This window comes from Prosopis cineraria, unplaced genomic scaffold (assembly GCF_029017545.1).
Source record: "Prosopis cineraria cultivar Desert tree isolate PC_DT_omini unplaced genomic scaffold, ASM2901754v1 PC3, whole genome shotgun sequence".
In the NCBI taxonomy this organism is placed as follows: domain Eukaryota; kingdom Viridiplantae; phylum Streptophyta; class Magnoliopsida; order Fabales; family Fabaceae; genus Prosopis; species Prosopis cineraria.
Window position 1 is genome coordinate 48137177 of NW_026555334.1, and position 27967 is coordinate 48165143.

The 27967-nt window shown below is 30.9% G+C and overlaps 4 protein-coding genes across 9 annotated transcripts; 1 reads left to right on the forward strand and 3 right to left on the reverse strand.

Annotated features, from left to right (window-relative positions):
- Positions 1–299: 299 nt before the first annotated feature.
- On the reverse strand, positions 300–2967 carry LOC129305282 (ubiquitin carboxyl-terminal hydrolase 2-like). 5 transcript variants are annotated; one of them, XM_054945303.1, is made up of 5 exons: positions 2910–2967; positions 2023–2069; positions 1618–1664; positions 1398–1500; positions 300–1323 (listed from the first exon to the last, which is right to left on the reverse strand). In XM_054945303.1, exons 1-5 carry the CDS (start codon positions 2950–2952, stop codon positions 550–552), a joined length of 1014 nt encoding a protein of 337 aa, XP_054801278.1. In that variant the 5' UTR covers positions 2953–2967; the 3' UTR covers positions 300–549. The 5 variants fall into 5 exon arrangements, with proteins under 5 accessions (XP_054801278.1, XP_054801277.1, XP_054801279.1 ...); XM_054945302.1 differs by having other exon boundaries at positions 1618–1667; XM_054945304.1 differs by lacking the exon at positions 2910–2967 and adding an exon at positions 2743–2873 and having other exon boundaries at positions 1618–1667.
- A 5319-nt stretch (positions 2968–8286) lies between these two features.
- On the reverse strand, positions 8287–9194 carry LOC129306325 (uncharacterized). The gene is made up of 2 exons (XM_054946851.1): positions 8827–9194; positions 8287–8711 (listed from the first exon to the last, which is right to left on the reverse strand). Exons 1-2 carry the CDS (start codon positions 8899–8901, stop codon positions 8427–8429), a joined length of 360 nt encoding a protein of 119 aa, XP_054802826.1. The 5' UTR covers positions 8902–9194; the 3' UTR covers positions 8287–8426.
- Positions 9195–24585: 15391 nt separating this feature from the next.
- Positions 24586–25408, forward strand: LOC129306796 (CRIB domain-containing protein RIC4). Of its 2 annotated transcripts, none has more exons than XM_054947529.1 (3): positions 24586–24875; positions 24966–25070; positions 25144–25408. In XM_054947529.1, the coding sequence occupies exons 1-3, from the start codon at positions 24743–24745 to the stop codon at positions 25326–25328; spliced, it is 423 nt and encodes a 140-aa protein (XP_054803504.1). In that variant the 5' UTR covers positions 24586–24742; the 3' UTR covers positions 25329–25408. The 2 variants fall into 2 exon arrangements, with proteins under 2 accessions (XP_054803504.1, XP_054803503.1); XM_054947528.1 differs by having other exon boundaries at positions 24590–24875; positions 24957–25070.
- A 6-nt stretch (positions 25409–25414) lies between these two features.
- On the reverse strand, positions 25415–26266 carry LOC129306795 (photosystem I reaction center subunit XI, chloroplastic). The gene is given in 3 exon segments (XM_054947527.1): positions 25415–26035; positions 26115–26206; positions 26209–26266. Coding segments are annotated over 3 exon segments (642 nt in total). The 5' UTR covers positions 26252–26266; the 3' UTR covers positions 25415–25528.
- Positions 26267–27967: the final 1701 nt, after the last annotated feature.

Genomic DNA, 27967 nt, shown 5'->3' on the forward strand with positions numbered 1-27967 from the left:
ACGGTTGGACCACTTTAGATTTCTCAAAGAAAGCTGTTTCATTTTAGAAAATGTTTTGCTACTGCACCCACGTACCCCTTTAACATATAATATCTCTATTTCTGTCTCCCTTCACTTGAAATTAAGGAGTATAAATCACATGCATTCAGGGAATGGAATTGTTGAAGAGCACATTTAAGTAACGGGTGCAGGTTCCTGTCACCTTTCTGCCTTAGACTAATCTCATTCAGTCACTCCCGTTTGATACTAAGATAACATCAAACAAGGATAACGAGACATTATTGGTCGGCGCTGTTAAGTGACCAAATGTTAGAAGGCAGCATGAACAGATCATTGATAAAGATCAGGTGCGAAAAGATGGCAATATCCGATGTCAATGACAAAAATTACAAATTAAGTCCTCGAGATTGTCAAACAATAGCAAGGCAGGAAAGAATCGGTGGTGCTCGTTTAAATTGCATTACTGAGAAGGCAGCTAATACAGTGATAACCAACTGCAAGATGGCACATACAGTCGTCCCAAAAAGAGCAGCTCCCAATCGTTCTTCGCTAAGGGCTGCTTCTTTTCTGCCTGGCCTTCTCAATGAGGGGCTTCAACTGTTTTTTCTCAGCAAGGATTTTCAGAAAGTTAAAAAGAAAGGGTATGTAATTGTGTTTCCTACGGATATTTTCTGTTCTCCATTTTTTGAATTTTTCTTCCTCCATCAAGATCTTTTCAGTAGCAGCTTCGATACCAGCATTCACTTCAGAGAGAGTGCTGTTCAGCGCCTCAATATGGCTATTATCCACCAGTCTCTCTGACTTTGATAAAGCCAGCTGCTGCAAGACACGCTCCCTTCTCTTCTGGAGCTCCTTGAGCTCAGCTGTATAAATTTCTTTCCTGTTCTTGATGATTGCCATGAGATTGAATCTTATCTCACTTTGGGCATATCTATCAATACGTTCCTGGATCACAGGTTGCACCATCTTCAGCCAATCCACATCTCCTTGCCCACTAGAGCATTGACCAAGGCTAATAGGACCCTCCTTTAATCCATCTAGTTCATACAATATCCCATCAACAGGTAGATAGCTTATAAAATGGTAAACGTCATCATCTTTGCCAGCAATCTTCTGCTCTTCAGGTACAAAAGGTTCTGGCCTTGCAAAGCTATTATGGGCTGTCCGTATAGCTTCACTATTATTGATTGCCAAACCTTTGAGTTCTGGAGGAAAGTTTCTGGCAAATTCTTTCAATTTTGTCAACTCTGGCCCAATTTCAATGCATGGTGAATTCATGAGAATAGACAATATTGCTTGGGTCGCACAAGCATTGTTGATTACCTACAAATGTATAATTTAGATCGGTAGAATCACAAAAATAATTATGAATTAATATTTATACCAAGAAAGCTGACCTGGCTAGCAAAAAACAAGTTAGGGTTCGGATCTTTAATTACAACACGTTCATCCTTCTCCCCTGGACGCCATTTGAAAAGAAAAATCAACCCATATACAGGCCTGAAATTGAAGGAATAAGCCAGAGGAAAATATGCACATGTTCACAAATATATCATTACAACTTGGGGTTGGGAATTCATTATAGGTTGGAAAGAAGCTGAGAGATAGTCCACAAACCAAAGACTGTTGAGAGAATCAAGATCCAACGAATACAGCTCTTCAACCTGCTAAGTTAAAATAAAACCATCATGTGCCAGCATTTTTTAGGATATTCTATGGGTGACCAAGCTATTAGTTAGAGTTGACATCCATGTTAAGCATGTGCTAACCCTAAAAGTGCTAAGTGACCAAACTTAGCATTCATTGAGCATATCAAGAAGATTAAAGTATATAATTTTTAACCAAATAACAGATGCTACACAGAATTTTATCCGTGAAAAGAAAAAAAGAAAACAAGTCCTCACGGCAAAAATATATATATGTGTATATATATATATATATCACCACAATAGTGAGACCAGGATATAATAATGTTGCACTTGAGCAAACCAAGAAAACATATACCCCACCCAGGTGTATTACCTGTACTCCTTTCACTTGCATTTGTTGTATGAGTTCTGTAAATACGCCTGGATATGAAGGAAACCCAGAAAATTTTATAAGTTGGAGGAAAAGAAAAGCACTTGAAATGTTAGAGAATTACGAGCAGGATATAGACATCCTTAGAACTATCTCTAAGATATATTCAAACAGAGAGATGAATGGAATGATATCTCCATTCATGTTGAAGCCTAGTAACTCATGAAACTAATTGAATTTCTGGCAATCCCTGCCTTAGATATTTGTGGCCCTCCATCTAACAGATGGAGCTTTAAGGTGGAAGGGTTGTTGATGTGCTACCAAGCTCAGGGGTTCGATTGTCAATCCCTGATTGAACTATAATTCAACACAACTTAGTGAAGGAACGTATAATGGAGCTGTATGTCCGGGACAAAATCATTAATTGACCTCGTCTAACAGGTTGAATGGTTCTTGTCATATTGGACATCGATGAGTCCAAAATTCAAACAATATCTGCCGAGGCGATCAATAAAAGGAGGAAGGCCAATGGCTAAGAGCGGGTTTATGCAATTAATAAAAAATTTTGAAGAAAAAAGAAGATCAGTACGCCCTTAGAAGTGAAGGTTTGTCACGGAGGGGGGAAATAAAGGAACAAACAAATTATGAACAGGTTTGGCGCGATTAAGCAATGAATTTTGAGGTCATACAGAAGCATCAAAAAGCGAGGGGCCGGTAGCATACCGGGATCTGACTCAATCGTGCACCAAGACATGATAGAAAATTGAAGAGGCTGCAAGAAGAGTTAGGCGATAGTATCAACCGGTTTTAAGCCGAGTTGAGAGGAATGATAAATCCTTCGATTATAAGGGTTCTCCAGATGATCTAGACACAGAATCACGGGAAAGTACCTGGGCGGGGTGGATTAACCGGGCCGCTGAAATTGTGATCCATGTATCCTCAAATGCTTGCTCCTGAGCCTTGTTTCTCTAATACTTAGTCCACCTGCATCTTTGGGCCTCTCACACTTCACTCGCATCTTCCAACGCCTTCTAATTTTTATTTTGACTAGCCCTCCAGTGTTGTTCTCTAATCTGCACTGATCGTCACTTCAGTCCTAGAACAATGTGTTAAACGGTTAGTGATTGAATTAGTAAATTTTAATATATATATATATATATATACACACACTTATTATTTTAAATAAGAAATTGATTTCCAATAAAATTAAAAAAATAAGGTGGGTAAAGATAATGAGTAAAAAATATAACTTTAAAAAGTTACAAAATATTTTATAGTTTAAAATATAGAAATGAAAACAATTACAATATATAACATAAACACTTAAAGTACATTTATATCACAAAAATATTTATATAGGAGCTAGGGCACCTGGAAGAAAATTCTTTTTTTGACCAACCCTTGAAGAAAATTATGAAGCAATATGATTCATGATCTTTTAAAATGTCCTTTTTTATTTTAAGTAAACAACTATATTTATTAAACGTGCGACACCCGAGATATTTTAAAAATTTAAAAGATAAAAATGAAATAGAAATATAAAAATTTAAAAAAAAATAATTTAGTTTAGTTTATGTAAAGTTTCTTATTTTATGTAATCAAAACTTATTCTATTTAAAACTTTTTTCACACATATTAAAAATATAAATAATAAATTATTTTATTTAAAAATACATTATTCTTGTATAAATTAAAATCCAAATGATAATTTTTATTTTGCGATATGTTCCCTTTCTACAAATTAAATAAATTATATAAACAATTTTTTCAAATGAAACATGTATTATAATAAATTATATACTATAATTTTTTTGTCCTTAAAGAACCATATACAATTATTTTTTCATAATATTATTTATAAATTACGATTATCGTCAAAGGGAAAAATAGATAAAAAAATATTTTGCATGAAATGATGATTTTAAATTAAATAAATAGTATAATCCATGTCGATATTGTAGCACTATTTATCAAGCATATGTATATCTATGAGAAGAAAAATAATGATTAGGGGAAGTTTATAAGGTGCTCAGTAGAAAATAAATTTATCAACATTATATAATTAATTTAAAAGTATATAGTTACTATAATAATTCTTTTTAGCTTTCAAGTCGTATTTCTGCTTTTATATATTAAAAATAGAAACAATAACTTGTTTCATTCTCATACAAATTATTTTATAATTTGTTATCCTGCGCATGTAACAAATATAAAGACCAATTTTTTTTTTTCCAAGAATGTATTATTTCCACCTAAATTAAAATTAATGCTTGCTCGTTTACTAAAAAAAATTAAAGGAGAGTTATATATGAGTTTCATTCAACCTAATCAATTACTTCTAGGTTTAGTCACAACTGAGCTTAGAAAAATGATAATACAATTGTTTCAAAAATTAATTGTCATTCACTTAAACTCAATTGTCAATAGACTTAGGAGTAATTAATTGCATTAAATGAGATCTTGAAGAAATTCTCCCAAATATTAATGCTTGTCCTATCTTATAATTAAAGCTAATATATTATTACACAAAAAAAAAATCAAATTAAAGCATGTTCTATCTTACAATTTTTAATTTTAAAATTTATGTATTATATATGCATAAATTAAAATTTAAAAAATAACATATTCTAATTTAGAAGTTACTAAGCCTTGTACGTATTAACAATATATACAACAACTTATTCTATTTTTAATTTTTTTGCCCGCGTACATTAAAAACACAAATAATACATCACATGCATACTGAAAGAATATCTAAAAGTTATTATCCCTTATATAAAAAATATAATAATGTGTGATTTTATATTTATTATTCTAAAATGTGTGTTCTCCAATGTAAATTAAAATTAATATTTTTTATCTTATACATATAAAAATACAAACAATAGATTATTTTATAATTTTTTATTTGGCTTTATATTCTACTCTATAATTTATCATCTCATGCATATAGAAAATGCAAGCAACAAATTATTTTATTTAAAATATGGTATTTTATGTAAATTAAATTGCAGGAAAAAAAATCAGTGGGTTGCATAATTATTTTCTTTTTACATTTTATCTAAATTACATTTGCAATGTTATTACATGTCTCATACCTATCATTTTTACTATAGATCTTATATATATCACCACCTAATTTTTTACTGTATGTTTCATACATTTTATTTTGGGTGTGTGCCATATAATCTTTCCATATATAAAAACTAAAACATATAAATATTAATAGATAATTTAAAAAAATGTCAAATTACTGTTGATCTAATTGTAGATGAATTTGATATACTTTGCAGGTATATAAGATTTATTTGGCGCAGGTCCACACAATCTTTCCATATATAAAAGCCATGCAAATAAATATTATTATGTAATTCTTTAAAAAAATGTCAATTTACTGTAGATCTTGATCTTAAATTAAGCAAATAACATAATCCATATGGATATTATAGCACTCTTCATCAAGCATATGGATACCTATGTCAAGGAAAACAATGATTAGAAGAAGTTTATAAGGTGTGCGATAAAAAATAAGTTCCTTAATATTATATAATTAATTCAAAAGTATATAATCACTATAATACTTCTTGTAGGCTTTTAAGTCGTATTTCTACTTTTATATATTAAAAATGAATAATAGATTTTCTATCTCATGCTCATTAGAAATATTAATTTTATATATTAAAATTAAAAATAAATAATAAATGTCTACCCCTTCCCATGCGCATTAAAATTAAAAACATAAACAACAACTTGTTTCATTCCCATGCAAATTATTAAAATAATTTGTTTTCCTGTGCATGTAACAAATATAAACATCAATTTTTTTCAATAATGTATTATTCCCGCATAAATTAAAATTAATGCTTGTTCATTTTTCAAAAAAAGAAAACAATTAATGCTTGTTCTATCTTATAATTAAAGATAACGTATCATTACCCAAAAAAATAATAAAATTAAAACCTGTTCTTTCTTATAATTTTTAATTTTAAAATTTATGTGTTATATCTGCATAAATTAAAATTTAAAAAATAACATATTCTAATTTAGAATTTACTAAGCCCTATAAATAACATATTCTATTTTAAAAAAACTAATTGTCAAATTTCTGTTGAACTAACTGTGGATGATGAATTTGATATACTCTGCAAGTATACAAGATTTATTTAGCACACGTCCCCCATGATCTTTCCATATATAAAAACTAAACAAATAAATATTAATATATAATTTTTTTAAAAAATAAATGTCAGTCATTTGACAACGTATTTTATTATTATATAAGATGTTAATTTAGTTGTTGGTGCAGACAAAGAAACTTTTCTTTTTTCTTCGTTTTTTTTTTTCGTTGAGGGGGGGGGGGAGACGAAGAAAGTGAAAAACAATGACTCTATAAACCAAAGAGATAAAGAAAAGTTCCTCCAAGGGAAAAAAGTGATTAAAAAGGTAAAATTTTACCAATTTTGAAATATAATGGGCTACATTACTCCATATTTTTTTAAAGACGTTTTATAACAAATACGGATACTTATTCTCCCTTAGGCCAGTAGTGATTAGTCTTCCTTTTCCTATACTCGTCAACTACAGGTTCTTGAGAACTTAGGATTTAAAAAGTGACTAGATTGAAACAGGTTGAATTACAAATTTTAGATTGGTCCATGACCGATTGACGGACGCTCTTTTCAAAGCAGTTGATTCCAATCGTGTTAATCATCACCTGCACCATCCATCATGAGGCGACGGAAGCCATTAAAGTTGAATTACAGACTCACAGTTGACACTCGCTCCCCCGCAATGGAGAGGTGACGGAAATTTAGGTAAACCTTGAGTTCAAAAATTCCACAGCTTTGCTACAAAGAGCATTAAGGAAAGACTGTTTGTTTAATTTAACATTACAATACTTGATTAAGTAAAGAGGGGCATGCGCATGAGCCTCCCAGTTCTTCACTCTTTATAATCAAAACAGAACACCTGGTTACTTCATTCAATTCATACAATGATAAATGCAGTCACCGGCAGCAGCTTTCTCCAAAGCATATAGATCCATCCACGAATGATATGGAGTGCAGCACGAACACGAACTAGCCGTAACAATACGCGAATAATAAGAGAGCTCCTGAAAAATTGAAACAAGAACAACAAAACTCTACCCTTCGGTTAGGAGACAGCACATGATCTGATGCCTCGCCGAATGTAGGTCAGAAAAACACTCTTCTCAAGGCACCAACCAAAGAAGCCAGCCAGCCAGCTTTTTATACATGATCAAATTTCATGCTACCAGTACCATTTTAAGTCCAAGTACCACTTAAAATACAAAGACCAAATGTTGAATAAATATAGCCATATGCAGCAGCAGCAGCACGGCAGGTTCGTCGCCGAAGTTTAATTGACCTATTCCTACCCAGCCAACTACTCACCTTAATACATACCGTTGGCTGCACCCACGTGCATTAATATCTTGCGCATCCATCTTATCCGCCGACAATTAAAACCCACCCCACACCCAACACACGGGGCTTCTCATCCAAATTACCCAATCATCCCTCTCTTCCATCAATCCTTGCATCCTTTTACATTTCACACTACACCCTTGCCACGGCTGCCCCTCCGAGTGTTCATTCCTTCCATCCTTTGAGCAGCTAAATGCTACACCCCCAACAGTTTGTTCTGCTAATAACTAACAACTTCCCGCTCCCTCATCATTCCGCGCATGACTGCCACAACCCCCCCCCCTTTCTTTTTTTTTCTTTCCCTTTTCAATTATTTGGTAAGAGAATCTAATCTAAGCAAGAGACTCCTTGGATGCATGAGAAAACAAATGCTTGGTATTGGGGAAGGTGAGCCCAAACCGCGGGATGACCAGAAGGTATGGCCGAAGCAAAGCCTCAGTTATATACCAGAAATCACCATCTATTATTCAATTAAAAATCCCGTGATACTACAATCTGGACAGAACAGCTCAGAAGCAAAAGAGGAGGGGTGGGGGGTCACAAGTCTTTATTCTTAATGAGAATAATTGGCAAAAGTCAGTTCCTAATCCTAGACCAACGACAAGCGCACTGGGCATTAGCGTTATTTTACACACCCAAAAGCGAGATGTTATCATGAACCCCAGTATCTCCACTGAAACGAACAATATTTCCTGATTCCACAAGTAGTTCACACTATCATATATGATATATCCATTCTGACAATGGTCCACCTCCAGGCACTACGGATCCCAGAAAGAAATGGTAAAATAGGGGAAGGGTAAGAAAGAATACCCGGATATAATGATCCCCAAGTAATAATGAAAAAGAACAAATCAAGAACAGGTATTCATATCATTCACACTTGGGACAGAATTGGGAGAATCCTCGAGCTAAACAATTTCAACTGTAAATTATAATAAAGAAGCAAGGGAGAGAGAATTAGAGATGGCATCCAAAGCAATTACAGGTCTTGGGCGTGAACGAACAGAAGCCGAAGGGTCTGTTGGGTATGTTGCAATTGATGGCATAGCAACACGGAGAGGGCAAGCAAACCCCTTTAGTTCCACCGCAACAGGTACAAAGTGCACATATCTGGAAGCTTCCCAACTTCCTCCTGCTCTCATTCATCAGCATAAACACCTCCATCTTGCCGACCTCCGTCACGGGTACCATCGGAGAAACCTGATCGCGCTTCATCACTGCCACGGCCGAACCATTTTCCTCCTAAGGACAAGGAAATCGAAAGTAGTATTCAGAAACATGACCCCAAAACAAAAAAAAAAAAAAAAAAAGCGAGATCGAAGAACCAAAGGGGTCTGTGGAAGGGGAGTATACTCACACGGAGCAAAGTCGCTTCATAACAATGGAGGGCATTGACGAGAATGAAAATCAAGAAAAGAGCAGGCGCAGGCATGGTTGTTTGCGAATAGTGAGTGAGAAGAGGCTGTCTAGCGAAGCTGGAGGTAATTGGAAATCGAGATGAAAGGGGTCTTAGTGTGGTGTGGAAGAATTTGAAATAGGGGTATTATAAATACGTGTGAGAGGAGTATTTTGAGGTGATCTGCGAGGGGAAGGCGAAGAAGGAGAGGAGGGGTTTCGGAATTTTCTTGTTTTGTTTTTGTTCTTCCGAGCCGGGGGAAGCACTGATAGACCGCGCGACCATGCGACTATGAGCAACAACTTAACAAATGGCGGGCGAACGTGGCTGTGAATGTCTGTGCCTGTGCTGTGTAGTGTAACCTACCTCATCTACTGAATTAAAAAATAAATAAAATTTTATTTTTAAGATACATTCCATTATTGCTGGTCAAAAATAAAAAGAAAGAAAGATACATTCCATTATTAATATCAATCTTAATGGATTGTTTGGTAACATGGAATTGAAACTGGATTGAAGGAGAAAAGTGAGAATTTAGTTCGTTTGGTATGGTATAACCTAATTCTATGTGGAACCAATTTCCATAAAAAAATGATATAACTGGGCTCCTTACTTTGACCGATGAAAGTGGACCATTATCAAGAAACCACAAATTTTATGACTATTAAAATTAAATTTATTGACAACTATGCCCTCCTCATTTTCCAATCCAACCCATTTTTCTCTTGTTCACCTCTTCTCCTTCTTCCATTGTCAGTCGTCTCCCCCTTCTCCTTCTCTATTGTTGTCATCCTCTTCTCTTTCATTTATCAATCGTCTCCTCTTTCTTCCACCTCTTCTTCAAATCCAAGCCATTCTTTAACAATACCCATAGATCTCCATGAACAGATAACTCTCTGCTTCCGATTAATATAACGCTTAAGAATCCTCAACCTAATTGAAGAGCACATCCAACAAGATTATGTTATTAGAAACAACTTTACAACCTCTAACTAGCAACGACAACGCCATTCAAGGGTGGCGGAAATGGGCAACTTCCAGAAGTTTCTCCTCCTTTTTCTATTTTAAGGTGGTGGTTTGGTTTTTGAATTTGTATTTCGCCGAGATTGTGGTCTTTTATTTTAAAATTTTGAGGCTTTTGATTATTTTTTCAATTTTCAATGGTGGTTGTTTGGTGATTATTTTTTGATTCAAACAACATATAGTTTGATTCTTCTGTTTGGGATCAAGGGTGGGTTGTCGAGGAAACGTGTGTGTGGATAGAGGTTGAGGTAGCGGAGGTCGGAAGTTTGAGATTTAGTGAATCGTGGTGGCCACAGTTGCTGGTGCTTTTTTTTTTTTGAAAAAAATTTATGAGTATTTTAGTTTTTTTTTCAAAATATAAATGTAATACCAAATAAATATACTGTTAAACTTTACTTTCACTTCTATTTAATTTTTACTTTTACCAAAAACAATTTCCCATACCAAACATGGTATAAATTTAACTTTTGTCAATTTAATTATTTTTAAGTTTCATGAAAATAAATGAGTAATCTTTATTGTTTGATTATGAGATAACGCTTGGTATGAATGATAAAATATTGGATTAATAATCATGTAAATTAATCAAAAAAAATTTTTATTTTGGCATTAAAAAAAAAAGAAGCTTACACATCTATAGCTACATGCCAAGTCATAAGAAATGAAAATAAAAGAAGATCCTTTGCCGACTTGGGAGGGAAAATATAAAAAAAAAAAAGCAATATTAAAAAATACATTGACTTATTCTCATTTAATTACATGTAAATATCAAATCATTAATATGATTTACAATCTATATGATTTGTTAAATTGAGATTCAATTATATTTTAAAATTTAAAAGAGTAACGTCATATTGAGAACTTGTAAAGGACTTCATTTATAACAACTAATTTGTATGAACTAGTTTTTGCTGGAATTAGATTAATTGATTAGAGTTGAAAATATAGAGTTAACACTTTTATTTTGTATCATGGAAAAATAGTGATGAAGGACCATTGGACGAGATTTATATCAGTAAAAAATTAATTGTTGTCAAGATTTAAATAAAAAAAAGCTTGAATCGACTGTTGTTAATTTAAAATAAGGTATTATTAAAACCTAAATGAATACTTACTAATAAAAGACTAACCTGAATTAATAAATATTCATTTAAATTTTAACAATAAATAATCTTTAATTGATATAAATTTTTTTTAACAGTTCTTGATTTATATTTTTCATTGTGTTATTAAGGCTTTGCCGCAAAGGCCTAGGCCAGCACATTTTTTTTAATATTTTGTAAATTTGAAATAATGTCATTAAATTTTATTTTAGTTTATATTTATAATGTAAGTTTGATGCTCTTTAAAAAAATATAAGTTTATTTATTTATGCAATTATATTTTCTTTAATTTTTTACTATTTGATAACAATAATTTAAATTTAAATTATGAAATTTTAGAATACATTGAGATGTACATTTAATTATCCTTTAGAGAATTACATTTTGGACTTTAGGATCCTGTTTGATTGCTATAAAAGGATGAGAATGAAATAAATTGAAAAATTAAAATTAAAATAAAATAAATTATTCTTATTTTTTATGATAAATATGCTAAAATTTAATATTATATATTATAAATGTGGGAACTATCATTACTCTAAAAATCTCATGAGTCATTATTTTTAATTTTACGAACTAAATTATCAATTTTTTATAAATATAATTTACTTATTTTCCTTCACATTTTAATTATTTTATTTTTATCTTTATTTTTGTAATCAATTTCATTCCCTTCATTGCTAGCAACCAAACGGAACCTAAATATTATAATTTACATGTTAAATTTGTATTTACTAATTTTTATGTTCAACACTCTAGTATCTTGTTTTTGGACGATGAAGAAGATTAAGAAAGGTTATTAGAATTTCATTTTCCATTATCATGTTGTAAAACTTTTGGGTTCGGTTGAATCATTAATTCGGACTTTATTATATTTACGTTTAGCTCTTTGGATTTGTATTTTGCAAGTTGAACTTTTTATATAGCTGGATCTATGCCCCGTGCATATTTTAGCTTTTGACAATAAAAATAAATGTAAATAGTAAAAAATTATTTTAATATCCTTAAAATAAAATATAATATTTTTCTTTATTTTATCTTAATTATAAATATTTTTTATTTTTAAAATTTATATGAAATCAATAGTTAAAAGTTGCAAAATATGAATATGTCTTCCACTTTTAAATTTTTATTTTCACCCATCTAATCATTAATTGACAATTACTATTCTTGATTTATTCTTTTAAATTTTTATTTATATTTTAAATTTATACAAACTAATTTATTTAGTATTTTTTAGAAAAGATTAAATATATACTCAATCTTTTAAAAATGTAAGATATTTTTAATTAAATTTTATCCTTAGTAAAGTAACTACTTATCTTTAAAATAATACTATCTTTTTATATTTATTATTTAATTGGGTATTTTACTCTAAAATAAATATAAAATAATTTATTTATTATGGATATTTTTGAAAAAAAAAGTCAATGATTATATTTTAAAATATTAAAGATACTTTATGTTTTTTAACATTCAATTTTTAAGTAATAAAAGGAGTAAGTTTACTAAAATAATATTTAAACATGTATCTATAGGGAAAAAAAACTTAATGGAATGAGTGATATTTGTAATCTTAATTAATGATACTAAAGTGTAAGTTTTAAAAATAAAGAAGAAGTCTTTATAATTCTAACAAAATAAAAAGAATGTTAGCGTATTTTACTCTATAATTTAAGAAAAATAAAATATAAACTATAATGAGTCGTATTACAATTTATGTGATAATATTTTTTATAAATCATAATTATAATGGTTCTAAATCAAACAAATAATATAATCCATATTTTGCTATCATTTATCAATCATACATATAAGTATTGCAAGTAATACAATGATTATTAAGAAAAAATTAGGTGTGTAATTGAAGATAAATTTATTAATATTATATAATTAATTTGTAGCTTATACTTTTTGTTGCTCAAACTTAAGGCACATAATTACATTAATATTTTTTATAAGTGTTCAAATCATAATCAACTTTTACATATAAATAATAGAATAATAGATTTTTATTCTTCATGCATTTGAAGAATATAAACAAAAACTTGTTCTATATGTGCTTACACAAACTATTTTAACTTGTGACCTTGTGTTAATAATAAATACTCCCTCCATTAAAAAATATAAAATATTTTTAACTGAATCTCACCCTCAATAAAAGTGGTTACTTGTCTTCAAATTAATTTTATTTTTTTATATTTATCCATATTTAATAGGGTGTTTCACTTTAAAATAAATATAAAGTGATTTATTCAATAAGGGTACGTTTAAAAAAAATGATTGTATCTTAAAATATCAAAAATACCTTAAATTTTTTATCATGTAATTTTTAAAAAATGCCTACATTTTTAAATGGAGGGAATATAAAATTTTTTTTGTATATCTAACAGTTATTATTTTACTAAAAATCTTATAATCACCATCAATTTTTAGTATAAAATCCTACACAATCTCTCAAAATATAAAAATTTTATTATTTTTACACCTCCTTTAAATTTTTAAAATTTATAAATATAAATCCCACTCATATTTTTTAATGGTGGGTCCTGCACACCACTTTTTTAAATCACACTACTTCAATTTTTTAAAAATAAAATTTATTAAAATATTACCTATTCAATTATCCTTAAAGCCTCAATTTATATCGAATTTAAAATATCTAAACATATAAAAAAGTATAGTTAAGTTTGACTCTTAACAGTTTTTGTCTTCGTCTTTATTTAGGCTAGTTTAACTATCTTAAATTATTAAAAATTATTTTATTCTATTTTTTTCTTTATTGAGTGCATACATTGCATCTTTGAATATCTTTTTTGGCCAATTTATATATTCATTTTTTAAAATAGTTACAAAATAAATACATTTAAATAATAAAATTTAATTTTTGAGTGATTTAAATGATTTTTGGACAACATTTATATTTAAATAGGGATATTTTAGTCTAACACACGTGACTTAACTGTCAACTAATAGTTATGTAGATGAAAAAAATCTTAAAAATAAAAATAAGGCTTGTATTTTATATATATCCATACTAAAAAATATTTAGATAGGTTTCAAAAAATAAAAGAGAGCTATCATTAATTAAGATAAAATAGACAATATTTTCCTCATTTTCAAGTATAAGTTTTGTATCAACAATTTATTTTTCATAGATCTCACATGTATCTCTTTCACTACAAGACTCACATTATTCTTTTCTTTTTTTATTTACTATATCATATTAAAAATTAACAAATAAAAATAAAAGAAAAGAGAGAGAACATTAGATGGGTACTCCATAATAATTTTTTTTAGGAAAAAAATGAAAAAGTCAAATGATACCCTATGGTAACAAATTTAAAAAAAAAAGTTAGATAGTACTGTAGATTTGTAGTCCCATCCAACTGCGTTTACAATATACAAGATAAAAAATCAAGAATAAAATTGGAGGTATTTTCAATAAATCACTGTTTATTAACTGTTCATCCAGGCATTTCAAATTTATATAGATATAGATAATGTGCAATATAAATTTAGAGAAAAGGGCAAAAAAAGCATATAGGCTTGCGGGCCTAACTATAAACCCTCACAACTAGGCTGACCTCTGAAAATGTATAAAAATTAAAATTTACAAAACTCTAATTTAAAAAATAATGCTGTCTTGTTGTACAAAATGAAGTGTTGTTTAGATATTTATGCAATTTTAAGAGTTGACATAAAAAAATATAACTTAATTCATCTGCTATATCATCTGTGATGAAGTTGCCTTGTTAAACATACTAAAGATTTTTTTGAATACTTTTTTAATTTAAAGAAGAAAAAATGTAATTATAAATCATGTTATATTGTAAATGTAATAATATCAGTAAAGAAATATATACATAGGATTAAAAAAAATTGTGTTTCAGTCACACAAAAAATTGTGTTAGACTATAAGATCCAGTGTGTATAGACATAGTATTAAAAAAATTGTGTTACAATATAAGATCCAGAGCCACGCACAGGTTTGATGTGATACGATAATCTTCAAAGCTTCGCAACTGATGACACGTTTCTAAACCCAAAAAAAAAAAGCACTTTTTATAATATAAGTCAATTTATAAAATAAAGTAATCATACTTTTTATAGGTTATTTTGTATAAAAGAATGAATCATGATTAATTAATTTTTTATAATTTTATCTTTTACATTTTTTTTATGAATTAATAGAGTAAGGGGTTGTGCATGAGATATAAATTGTTCCTGAAAATAATACATTTAATAATGGTAAATTAAGATATTCAATTTCTTTTTATACAGTATTAATAATTTAACTATCTCTTCTTATTTTGATAAAATATTTTAAAATAACTTATATATATAAGAGTTAAATGATAATTTTGTTTTTAAATTATAGGTTTAAAAGCATCTGGAATCTTAAATTAAATTTTTGTACAATATGCTACCTCTACATTTAACATGTGTTAATTTTGACTTTTAGTTAATTTAAAAAATTGTAGAAAATAACATAAAAAATTATTAATTTTTATATGATACTTGTTTGTAATTTTCTAAGTTCTTGTGTGTAATTTTTGAGGTATTTGCTAGTCATCTTTTTAAAATGTTGGAGGAATATTATATTGAAAATGAGCATAAGGTCTCATTCCTAAATCTCAAATTTAAGGATAAAATTGTATTTTAACCCTATATAAAATAACAGGAATTAAGGACCAAGTCCCACTAATGCTACCGTATCAAAATTAATTCATCTTACTGAAATTATTTATCTTTTTACAAATATATTCATTAAATGTTTTTTCTTGCTATACACTTTCTCTTGATTAATTAGATGGTATTTTACTATTTTTACTCCATGAATTATTTTGCAAAGGAACATTGCGAATCTAAAACTATTTATTACAAAGATAAAACTCACTTTCCACCATTTTTTACGAAAACCTAGTTCATCTGTTATCCACACACACATATATAGATAATATAATTTTTAATCCTTTAACTTTTTTAATTATTCATCCAGTCCTTGAACTTTAAATTATAACAGCTCTGTGCCTATATATATTTTTTATTTGAAATAACTTGGTTTTTATATAGTTTTTTACTCAGTACAATTTAATTTTTATAATACTTTAACTCAACAAAGTGTAAGGACTAAGTTGTGCTAAGTCAAATTTAATGACCAAATTAATAATTAAACAAAAATTAGGAACTAAAACTTATATTATCCATATATATATATAAGTAGAATTATGAGCTTATGTGTGATGCTGTCATGTATCTTCTTCTTTTTTTTATTAAACAAGTGGACCAGACAATTACATCCTTGCCATGCGACCGACGGCTAATATCCGTATCCAAGACACTCGCAAAGCTCCAAAGGAGCTCAACACACAGCATGAAATCCAGTCAGTGGAGAGGGGGCCTTCTTCGCTGACCAGTCCATTGCTATGTTACCTTCACGAGGAACGTAACATATATGAGTTCTACCTCCTAGTCTCCACACAGCATCTATATATTCTCCATTACGACGCCATAGTACTCTTGGTGAACAGGATTTACTGCTTCTTGAAGAACGTCCAAAATTTCAATGGAGTCAGATTCAAGAACAACTGGTCCCAAGCCGGCTTTAAGCCATGTAAACAGTCCCACCTCTATGGAGAAGTTGGCACCGTGGTCATTCAGCACATAAAACCCGAAACAAACTCACCCGTGGAGTTATGAGGACCCACCACAAGCAATAACGTTCCCAATCGAGGAACGTGCATCATTTACGTTAAGCTTCATCCAACCCTCTATCGTTCATGCTTCTAACAAGTTCAAGCCTGCCATGACTCGATAGAACCTTCAGCTTAGGAGAGGCTGCTTCTTTTAAGGTCATTGTCAGGGCTCTAGCTAAGGTGGCCACTTGCTTGAGCTGATTATCTTGTTGCCTTAAAGTATGGAAATTAATATTCCCACGATAACAACAACCCCCAACAGGTGATGGTGAATATCTCCCCCCCCCCTCCCTCCCAAAAAAAAAAAAACAATTATGGCTCTCTGTTCCGCTTTGGGTACTTATATTCCAACAAATCCACTTTTTCAAGCTCAACAATGAGAAACGATACTAGGCAGAAGGAGGAACCACATCTACCTCCACAATTCCTTTGTACATTTACAGTCACTTAAGACATGTAGTGTATCTTCCACCCCGATCTTGCACCGATCACATATCTCATTAGTACAAGGACCCCTTTGCTTTCTCTCTTAGTTAGCAAACTTTGACGAAATGCGAGAGCCAAAGAAACATTTGCATCTTTGCAGTGCTTTTAATTTCCCTATTTTCCCAAGAACATCTCGTTGCTCATCCCCAGATAGCCTCTCATAAGCAGACTTTACAAATGACAGATCCATGTTTCTCCCATTTCCATCTCACATCCCCGTTACACGTCCTCTATAAACCCTCCTGCACTTTCGTCCACGTGGCTTAATGCCAACCGTGATGTATGACGTAGACCCAGTCCCCCACATTTTTTCAAATTACACACCTCTTCCATGCCACAAGATGTGTCTTTCTATGCCCTAGAACTACCCCAAATGAAGTCACGGTTACATTTATGCAAGGTCTCACGCGTGGTTACAAGAGGTAACACAGTTTGCATTGAATGTCCTGGGATAATAGAAGTAACTCAAGACATCAAGGTTGTGCGACCAATGAGGAATGATTACTCTTTTCAATTCTTATTATAAAACACATTGAATTATCTCACCAAAATTAAGAAAGGGTGGTTAAGTTATTAACTTTGTTTGAAAATAGAATAAACTTTTAATTTTACTCATATTAAAATAAAAAAATTTTAAATTTTTATTACATTCTCTCTCATAATTAATGGATTTAAATAGGGATAATATTAAAAAAATGCAATCAATACCCTTTAACATTCTTTATATTAAGGACTAAGAAATGCTTCTAGAAGATATCTTATAATAGAGATCGGTGGGAATATTTTCATTTAATAACATATCAATTTTTTTTCTTGTAAAGATTCTAAATGTTAATTAAATTCATTGTCTATTTATGTTACTGGTGACTATGCTTGCATGATCACATGCCAGTTAGTAGAGATGAAAAATCGAGCGACCTTGAGCCTAGAAGCTCAGTTCATTAATTTTTTATCTAATCCTTAGACCTAACCCTTATTCAAAGGGATCAAAGCCGACCCCTGAACCTACTCTCAAGAAATTAAAAAAATAGTATTATAATTTAAATAAAGTATCCTAAAATTTAATATAAAACAAATCAAGGTTTCACGTCAAACAAAGATTTAAAAGTTTAAATTTAAGATGAAGATTAAAATCTTCATCAATCTAAATATAAATCCTCCTTCTCCTCATCATCATCTAAAAATAGAATATTAAATCTCTCAGATGTAGATCCACTTATTGAAAATAGAGGTGGAGGTTCAATGTTAATTATCTATACAATTTCTTCTTCATCACCTATAATAAAATATTAATCAAATTGTGTCATTATCATATATATATATATATATATATCATAAGACAAATTTACCATCAAATGGCAAAAAACCATTTAATCATGAGTACAAATGAATGCTTGCACATTATATGGAAGGAGGCAAGAATGATACTTTGTTAGAATATGAGAGCGTATGCTAAAAGCTAATTCATTAGCTACTATGGTGATCAAAATACTTAGAATATCGCATGCTATACTTGAAAGATTGGGAAATTATTGTTGATCAATCTTTCACTAATGCAACACATCTAATTCTGAAAATTGGTAACCATTAAAGGAAGCTTCTTCCAAATAATAATCTAATTTAGATTTCTCAATGAAAGAAACATCCCTACTCTTGAAATTAAGAAAATCTATATTTTTTTTTAAAATCCTAATCTAATCATATGGTGAGTTTTCCATTTTTGTTAATTGTAAAAAAAATTGTAATAGGGTACCCGGGTCGGAGCACTTTTTTTAGAGCTTATCAGGGCTAAGCCTAGATGTCCAATTACCTTAAAAATCACCCATTTTTAAGCTCAAACTTTTATTTAAATAGGGCTTTTAGGCCCGACCCTCTAGAGCTGACTTTTATTCCAGACTCTATTAGTTAGTTACATGGAAGATAAATATTTTCTCTAAACTATAATATAAATTATAATTAACAAATTTACAGTTTACGAATAATACTAGTTGAAAACTTAAATTCTTACAAATGTACACATCTTTCAATTTATATCATTATTAAATGCTCTATATAAGAACCTTGATAATAATAATTAAAATTTTATTACATAATTTTTTCAAAAAGAGTAATAAATGAAGTAAGGGTATGGGTGAAAAAAATATAAAATTTATTCAATACCCTATATTTTAAATTGGATAAAGTTTTTAAAAGATATTTTATATTGTAATCTGGATGAAGTAATAGTATAATCCAGCACCAAACTGCTGTTACCAACGTACTATGTTGGAAAACAAAATTTGGTGTATTGAAGACTAGATGAGATTGAAGTTGAATAAGGGCGGAACCAGCCTCCAAACTTAGTGGAGCCAATTTTTTAATAATTAATTAAATTTGTTTGACATTTTTTATAACAAATAATTTATAGAATAGAAATATATTAAATAATAAATTATGTGTGATTTCATATAATGTTAAAAGATATAGAAAGTGAAATATCATTATCATATATGATATATTAGCTTTGAGAAACAATTATAAAAAAATATATAAAAGTTTATATTTTCAATATATCTTTTTACATATTCCATAAATGAATTTTATTGAAAATATATGAATAGTTACCTTAAGTTAACTATATAAATTTAAATAGCGTTAAAAATATCTTAATTATCCTTAATAAAAAAATAAGATAATCAAAAGAAAATTTTTATTTATAAATTAGACCTGACATAAGGTAAAACCGTAGGGCCTATGCACCCTTGTGAAGGATCAAAGTTTATATAGTTTGGGGTAAAAATGTGTTTATCTTGATTAATATTTTTTAAGAAAAATATTAATTGTTAATTTTTAATAAAATAATTTTAATGTTGGTTTGTATTTGTATTCATGAAGATAATTTATTTCTTTATTTGTAACAATATTTTGAGAAAATATTTTGATAAGATTCATGAAAGCTTCATACACTCATCTTTCAAAAAAAATTTAATTTATTTTTGAAAAAAATATTTTTATTTATGAATAAAATATTTTTAAATAGGTGCTTGAGATAATTCATCGTCATGTAGGATAAGTTATTTGATTTATAAATCCACTAGAACTCTAAAAGTCTCACGTAGCAAGTGATTCTAAAATTATGTATATATGATAATTTATTACTATGTAGGATAATAAATTAATTAATTAATCTATAAACTTATGAGGACTCTTGAAGTCTTATGTATCAAATGAAAATAAACTTGTGAAGACTCCAAAAGTCTTATGCATAAGATAGTTTTAATGATATCAAGGACCCTTACAATAAAGGATCAATAAATATTGATTTGAGGCCTAGATCTTGAAATTTTTGTCCTTGAAATTTTCCATGAATATTCTCACATGATATATCTCCAAATTCAATTATAATACCAAGATTCTCAACCATCACATGCCTTCACAATAAGGTAATATCATTAGGCTATTAAGTTATTAACCAATAATTATTGATGAGATAATAATTTAAAAGCATGTGAAAGAAAGTGAATAATTATCTCTAGTCACAAGATCACTAGCATGAAGATAAAAGAATCCAAAATAGTTAGTGGGGGCATCCAAAACTATGTCACATGCATGAAATGAATGCCTGCTCTTAGAGTCGAGAATAATAGTTAGGTTTAGAGGATCAAGCCTATAGGTTCTATTTAAACAAAAGTTTGAGCTTTAAAAATGGGTGACTTTTAGGGTAATTGGCCTTCTAGGCTTTGCCTTGATAAACCCTAAAAAAAAAGCTCGAACTTGGGTAGCTTTTTAACCCCTGTTATAATTTTTTTAATTAAAAAAAATCTAAAACTCACTATATGATTAGATTAGGGATTTTTTAATATAAAATTTTCTTAATTTCAAGAGTAGGAATGTTTCTTCCATTAGGAAATTTAAATTAGATTATTATCTGGAAGAAGCTTCCTTTAATGGTCAACAATTTCCAGAATTAGATGAGTTGCTTTGGTAGAAGACTAATCAACAATGATTTTCTAATCTTTTAAGTATGGCATGCAATATTCTAAGTATTTCAATCACTACAGTAAATAATGAATCGGCTTTTAGCATAGGCTCTCGTATTCTAACAAAGTATCATTCTCACCTCTTTTCAGATAATGTGCAAGCATTAATTTCTACCTATGGTTAATGATTTTATGCCATTTTAAGATAATTTTATATTTTGTCTTCTGATATATATATATATATATATTTGATAATGACACGATTTGGTTAATATTTATTGTAGGTGATGAAGAAGAAGTTGTAAAGATAATTAACCTTAAACCTCTACCTCTATTTTTAACAAGTAAACCTACATCTAAAAGATCTAATATTTTATTTTGAGATGATAATGAGAAAAATTTAGATTTAGATTGATGAAGATTTTAATCTTCATCTTAAATTTTTACTTTTAAATATTTGTTTGATGGGTAATTTTGATCTGTTTTATGTTAAATTTTAAAATATTATATTTAAATTATAATATTATTTTTTTGAAAGAGGGCTTATAGGTTCGGCTCCTAGCCATTTAAATAAAGATTGGATCTCAAGATTAGGTTAACAATTAAGGAATCAAACTTTAGAGCCTCAGCTCGCCCAATTTCTCATCTCTACTTGCTCTCATGGTGAAAAGAATGACCATTGTCATGCGGTGACAAAATGTCCAAAAGCTTTAAAGCTTAAACTTTAAAATCCTCTTTTGTGAGGACTTATGAAACCTTCCTTGCATGTACAAGCATGCCTAAAGTTTAAGGGAGGATGAACTTACTTGGATGGATTTCCATCAATTTCTCTCTTTCATTTTCCTGGGCTTTCTCACTAACCAACTCCATACTCTTGTTTGCACCCAAATTGTGAACTTGGAGGCCTAGGTTCAACTCAATTTAATTGATTTTAAAATAATTAAAAAAATATTTACGAAACTTTAGCCACTAAGTCAAAACCATCCGCACTTCATCCATGATGAGTGGCTATGATAGAGAAAGTACTTCTTAAATTCAAAAAAACTGATGATCATAGGATTTGGATATCAAACCAAGATCATTTATAAATAAAGGAGCCCTTTCTCAACAATAGGGATTAGCATCTACAAACTATCAGTCAAATTTTCAGACTCCGCATCTGTTGCTTTATTTTATTTTTCTGTTTATCATATAGTTTTAGTCTTTATTTTTTTATTATATGGTTGGCATAGTCCATTATCTCTTTCTTTAATTAATGTATCTCTGCTTTCTTGCATTTACATTATTTTTTTTACTTCGCATTCTCACATCTGGGCGAACTGTGATAAGAGAGCCTGGACTCTCTGTGTTTGATTAGAAGCTAGGTTCTTCCATTCTTTTAAGACCCTGTGTCTCTGGCATGCCTCGTGACACAATGCCTGATTTTTTTTTTACAAACAGCTTTACCTTTGTTTTTCTTTATATAGACCCATATAACGAGAGTTTTTTTTTAAAATCTCAACTATATCATGATCTATATTAGTATTTTTTATATATTCTTTTATTATTATTATTTAAAAATTAATTGTTATCTTACATATTATTATATCATGATTATTATATTATTTTTAGATATTCAAATATTTATAATTTATTATTATATTAGATTGCAATCTAGTTTGATTATATTTGTGTCATTTTTTATTATTTTCATATCCAAGACCTTTTAACTTTTTATTTATTTATTTATTTTCTTGTTATAAAATATTTTCTTAATTTCATATTATTTTGTAGAGATTGCTTTTATAAAATGTTTTCCTATTTTTCATTTTCTATTTTTTATTAAATTTTTATTATTTTATTATAGCTATTATCTTATTTATTTGTAAAGGTATGAACAAAATACTGTGTTCACAAATAATTTTTATTTTACATTTAAAAAAATTATATAAATTGTAAAAAAATTAATAAATTTCACTAGTATGAATAGTTTAAATTTAATATAAACTGTACATATAAAAATTTAAAAAAATTTAATATTAAATCTATACTGTTCAGAATATATTTCAAAGGTTAATTTATAAAAAAATTGATATCAAATATAGGTCATTTACATTAAATTTGATCTTTTAAGAAGGGTAAACTGATTTATTAATTTTTTTTACAATTTAAATAATTTTATATTTTTAAAATGTAAAATAAAAAATAAAAAATTATTAAATCTTAACTGTTTAGACTAATTTGAATGATCAGACTCCGCATTTCCACGGTGGAAGTACGGAGAAGGGAAGGAACGAAGGAAGCCAACTCCGTCACAGACTCGCTCTCTCTCTCGCTAACTTCTCCTACCGGGGGGAGACCCCCTTCTCCTATAACGTGGGTCCGCCCCTTCATTGAGGATGAGAACAATGGAAGTTGGGAAGCGAATCAGGCTTCTTTGGGGCATATGGAAACTCGGTGTTTTGCTGAATCATTGAAACATGGTGAACTGAGACCTTGTGATTTGAGTGGACTGGTTGGAGATTAGCAAACAACAGGCGTCAGGAGGCGTTGAATCAGGTTACAAATCAAATGCAACTGAGGAATATGGAGGAGGCATTTTTTGAATCTTAAAAACTTCTCGTTAGTTGCAATTTTTAAGTTGAAGACACATGGTATTAGTAAATTTTAAATTTAAATCTCACCCGCATGAGCCTATCCTTCCATTCCACTTCACTCACTGCGTAACGCCCCCTGCCACTGTTAAATCGCTTCTTTTTTTGGATTTAAAAAGAGTAGAGAATTGACAGTTGACACTACTGGGGATGGTGGTTGTAAGTACCGTAAAACAGGCGGAGAGCGAGTGGAAATGCTTAGAGGCATAGTCTTATCTTTGAATGGAAATATATTGAGGATTAGATTTGGAAATCAGGAATTGGGGATTCGTGTCAATATGACTCGGTTAAAAGAAGAGTGAGAACCAATATAACTGAAGTTGCTGGGGTTCAGTCATTCGGCGGAAGGCAGGTAAGCTCAACAAACCCCAATTTTTTCTGTTCCTACAATCAATGATGCACTACTCCTTTATGCGCAAGAAATATCAGATTTGGTCTCCATCGCCCGGGCCTGAAAGTTCGCTTGGGATCCACTACTTCTAGCTAGAGTCCAACACAAGTAAACAAAAAGGAGTCATATATATAATATTACTATATTTAATGTAGACCAATCTGATCTGAGGCACATTAATATGATGCTTATTGGACACGAGAGGTGAGCGAAGGACGGGCGGAAAATGATGCCCTCCATATCCCCATTCTTGTTAGGATGATATTCGTTAGAGGCATATACGCGAAAGGGCAATGAGATCGATTAGGTCCACAATGACATGGATAGCCTATATTTAGCGAGCGACTCCTTCAAACACATATCACCTACCAAACGGTTTTAAGTGAAGCTGGACTTTTTATACGTAACATAATTATGTCTTGAAAACAAAGGTAGCGATTGCCTAGGCAGCTTGTAGTTAGCGTCACGGATCATACGCTGCCTATATATACACACACCCGCAAGAACGAGTAAAGTGTTCCAGAATTGAGGGAATTGAATTGAAGGCTTGATCAGGGTGCAGGGGATTCATATCGGGTATATAATGAGAGACAGAATGGAGAGACTAGTGATTCTTCCTTTCTCTGCGGGGTGCATGTCGGAGGCCAGCGTCGCGGTAGGTGTTCCACAGCCAAGAAAATGGAGGTCCTTCACCAACTTATCCCCGGCTGAAATGAGTATGTATTCTTAAAGCCCCACGCACATGCACATGTGTAATTTCATATCATACATTTGTTTGATTGGATTCGAATACGAAGGATGTAAAGGGGAGGAGTGCGAGAGCGAGGAAGGCAGCAAGAACTCCAAGGCCAACACGTCCACGGGACTAAATAAGCTGGTGAAGGGTTTCAAGAACTTGTCTCAAATTTTTGGTGAGTCGTTCGTGTGCACTTGAACATCCGCATTCAGGCATGGCCTGTGACATACATATATGAAATGGTGCAGGAGAGAAAGAGGATGAGCTGGAGGAGGAGGATGAAAGGGAGATGCAAATCGGGGGTCCAACAGATGTACAGCACGTGACCCACATCGGTTGGGATGGCCATGCTGTGACTACAAATCCCGTGAGCGGATGGGACCTGCTCGCTCTCTCCCTCCACCGCTACCACCCCCGTTCCCTTCCTCAATGATTCCATTCCCTCTATTTTTTCATGCATGTTCCCCTGCTTATTTGCTTTCTTCTTCTATTTCAACATTAATTTTATTCCCACACGCGTGCAAATCCCAATACTTTCATTGTTCAGGGAACCGTAGAAAATAAAATATATAAACAGAGCACAAATTAATTAGAGAGATGCCCTGGGAATTGAATGTACAGCGTACACGCGAATCACTTGAAGTAGTAAGGAAGGTTCAAGACGTAGAGGAGGAAATAGGCCCAAATAACACCGGAAATGCCGCCGAAGAAGAAGCCCCCGGTGAAGTTAGCCCAGCCGTCGGCGGTTTGCAGGGGATCGGGCTGCTTGGAGCGGCCGGTCAAGGTCAAGGAAGGAGCCACGGAAGGCTCTCCTTCCTTGAAGGAGGCGATGCCGTAGATGGTGAGGCAGATGCTGAGGATGACCACGAGGCCGCCCGCCGCCAGGGAGCCCGCCCCTCCCGCATACGGTGTGTTCCTCAGCGGCCCCGCCTTCACGAAGGGGCCCACCAGCAGGAACCCGTGCGCCAGCCCCACCTCCACGCCTCTCAGCAGAGGGCTCACCGCCGTCCTGTACGCCGGCAGGTTCGACAGATACCACGCGATCAGGGGGCTCGACGTCACCGGAGTTTCTAGGCTCCCGATGAAAGGGTCTCCGTTTATGGGTTGAATGACCTGGTAGGTCGTGGCGCCCAGCGGCCCCTGGAATTCATTCATAAAAATAAATAAGAGATAGAGCTGATGAGAAAAGTGGTGCTGGTAAATTGAAGAAGAAGGAAACCTTATCCTCAGATTGGGCGGCCTTCACTCTGAGTTGGAAGGTTCTAAAGGCGAGAGGCCTGAGGGGAGAAGATGCGGAGAGGCCCTTGGGGGGAAGCAGGACTTGAGCTGGCTGGCCATTGCGCAACTGGTCGCCATAACGCTGTGGGAGTGATTTGAGATGGGCGAGAGACAGAGGGAGGCCACGCACAAATAACCAAGATCCCAGTCCGTGCCTCTGATGGTCTCCCTCTCTCCCCATTGGTTATTTGATCTCCTTCCTTATCCTTCTATCCACTTCCCTCGCTCCACTCATTCCTTCCCCATCCTTATGGTCTGGCCCACTACGTTTTTTTTTTTTTTACCCCCTCTCACTTGAAACGGCTGTCCTCCCCCAAGGCCAAGGCCATGGCCGAGGCCGAGAATCTCTCCCCTGGAATATATGCATACTCCCATCCTCTCCTCTCACAACTGAAATCCTTAATGAGATCCAGTGTGCTCACGTCAATTGTGATATGCTGACATGTCTAATGCATTTATTTTGAACTAAAATGCATAAAATCAACTTAATCATATATAAGTTTGTATCACCTCCTTATTTTAAAATTTTTTAAATTAACTTCTTTAATTTTTAAATATTATTTTTCAAAACCCCTATTATTAATTATATTATTTTTAAATAAAGATTAAAATATCATTTAACTAAAAAATATTATTAAACTATATATTATATTATAAAACTATGGTTAATCAATTTTTTTTTATATTTTTTAGAAATTTGAAGTATTGATAACCAAAAAAAATATTATTATCATCATATACAATTTTAAATATTTACTTTTTTTATTAATTTTATTTATTTTTTATCAATGGTGCACAGTTTTTATATTAAATGATAAATTAAACTAACTTGATAGTATTTAAAATTTTTAATATTTTAGTTATATGCATTACATTAATCTAACATGAAAATATAAATAAAAATTTGTCCTTAAAATAATAAAATTCTACACCATTGATAATAAAAAAAATATGGATAAGACTAATATAAACATAAATATTTAAAATTTTATATAGTGATAATAATATATTTTTTCTATTATCAATGCCTCAATTATTCAAAAAATAAGAAATTATAAATAGCTTTACAATATAATATTTTTATTTAATAAATTTTTTTAGTTAAATGACATTTTAAATTTTATGAAAAAAATAATATAATTAACAAAAGGGATTTAAAAAACAAAATTAAAGGTTAATGGGGGGTTAATTTTAAATTTTTAAAGGTGGTGGATTCATATATAATTGTTTCAAAATTCAAAATTTTTTTATATATTTTAGTCAAATTTTTTAAATTATCTAAATAAAATTTAATGTGAGATTATTTGAATTGATTTTATTATTATATGAGATTGTATTTTTAATTTTTTATCTTTTCTCTCTATAATTAATAATGTCAAAATCAACTTATATTTAATACCATCAAAATATTATATTTTTATTAGATAAACTACAAGTAATATAGTACACTCGATCTATCTAACAATTTTTTCATTCTAATTTCCACTCGCAATTCCAATTATTCGTAAGCTTATCCCTAAGTTACTGAATCTTCTCTCTCTATCAATTTCTCAACCATAGTCCATACATTGATCTTGCTGCGTCTCTCTCTTTTTTTTTTTAATGAAAACTGAACCTTGATCATGAAAGATTGCTAACTAAGTTTATCAAATAATTTTTTTTTTTTTTATCATTCACCACCTCCAGACAATAAGATGAGTTGATCAAAGGTAGTACAACACACAAAATCATTATGTGCTTCTGTAGCCAACATATGAGTACAAGAGTTGGCTTCCCTAAACAGAAAATTCAAAC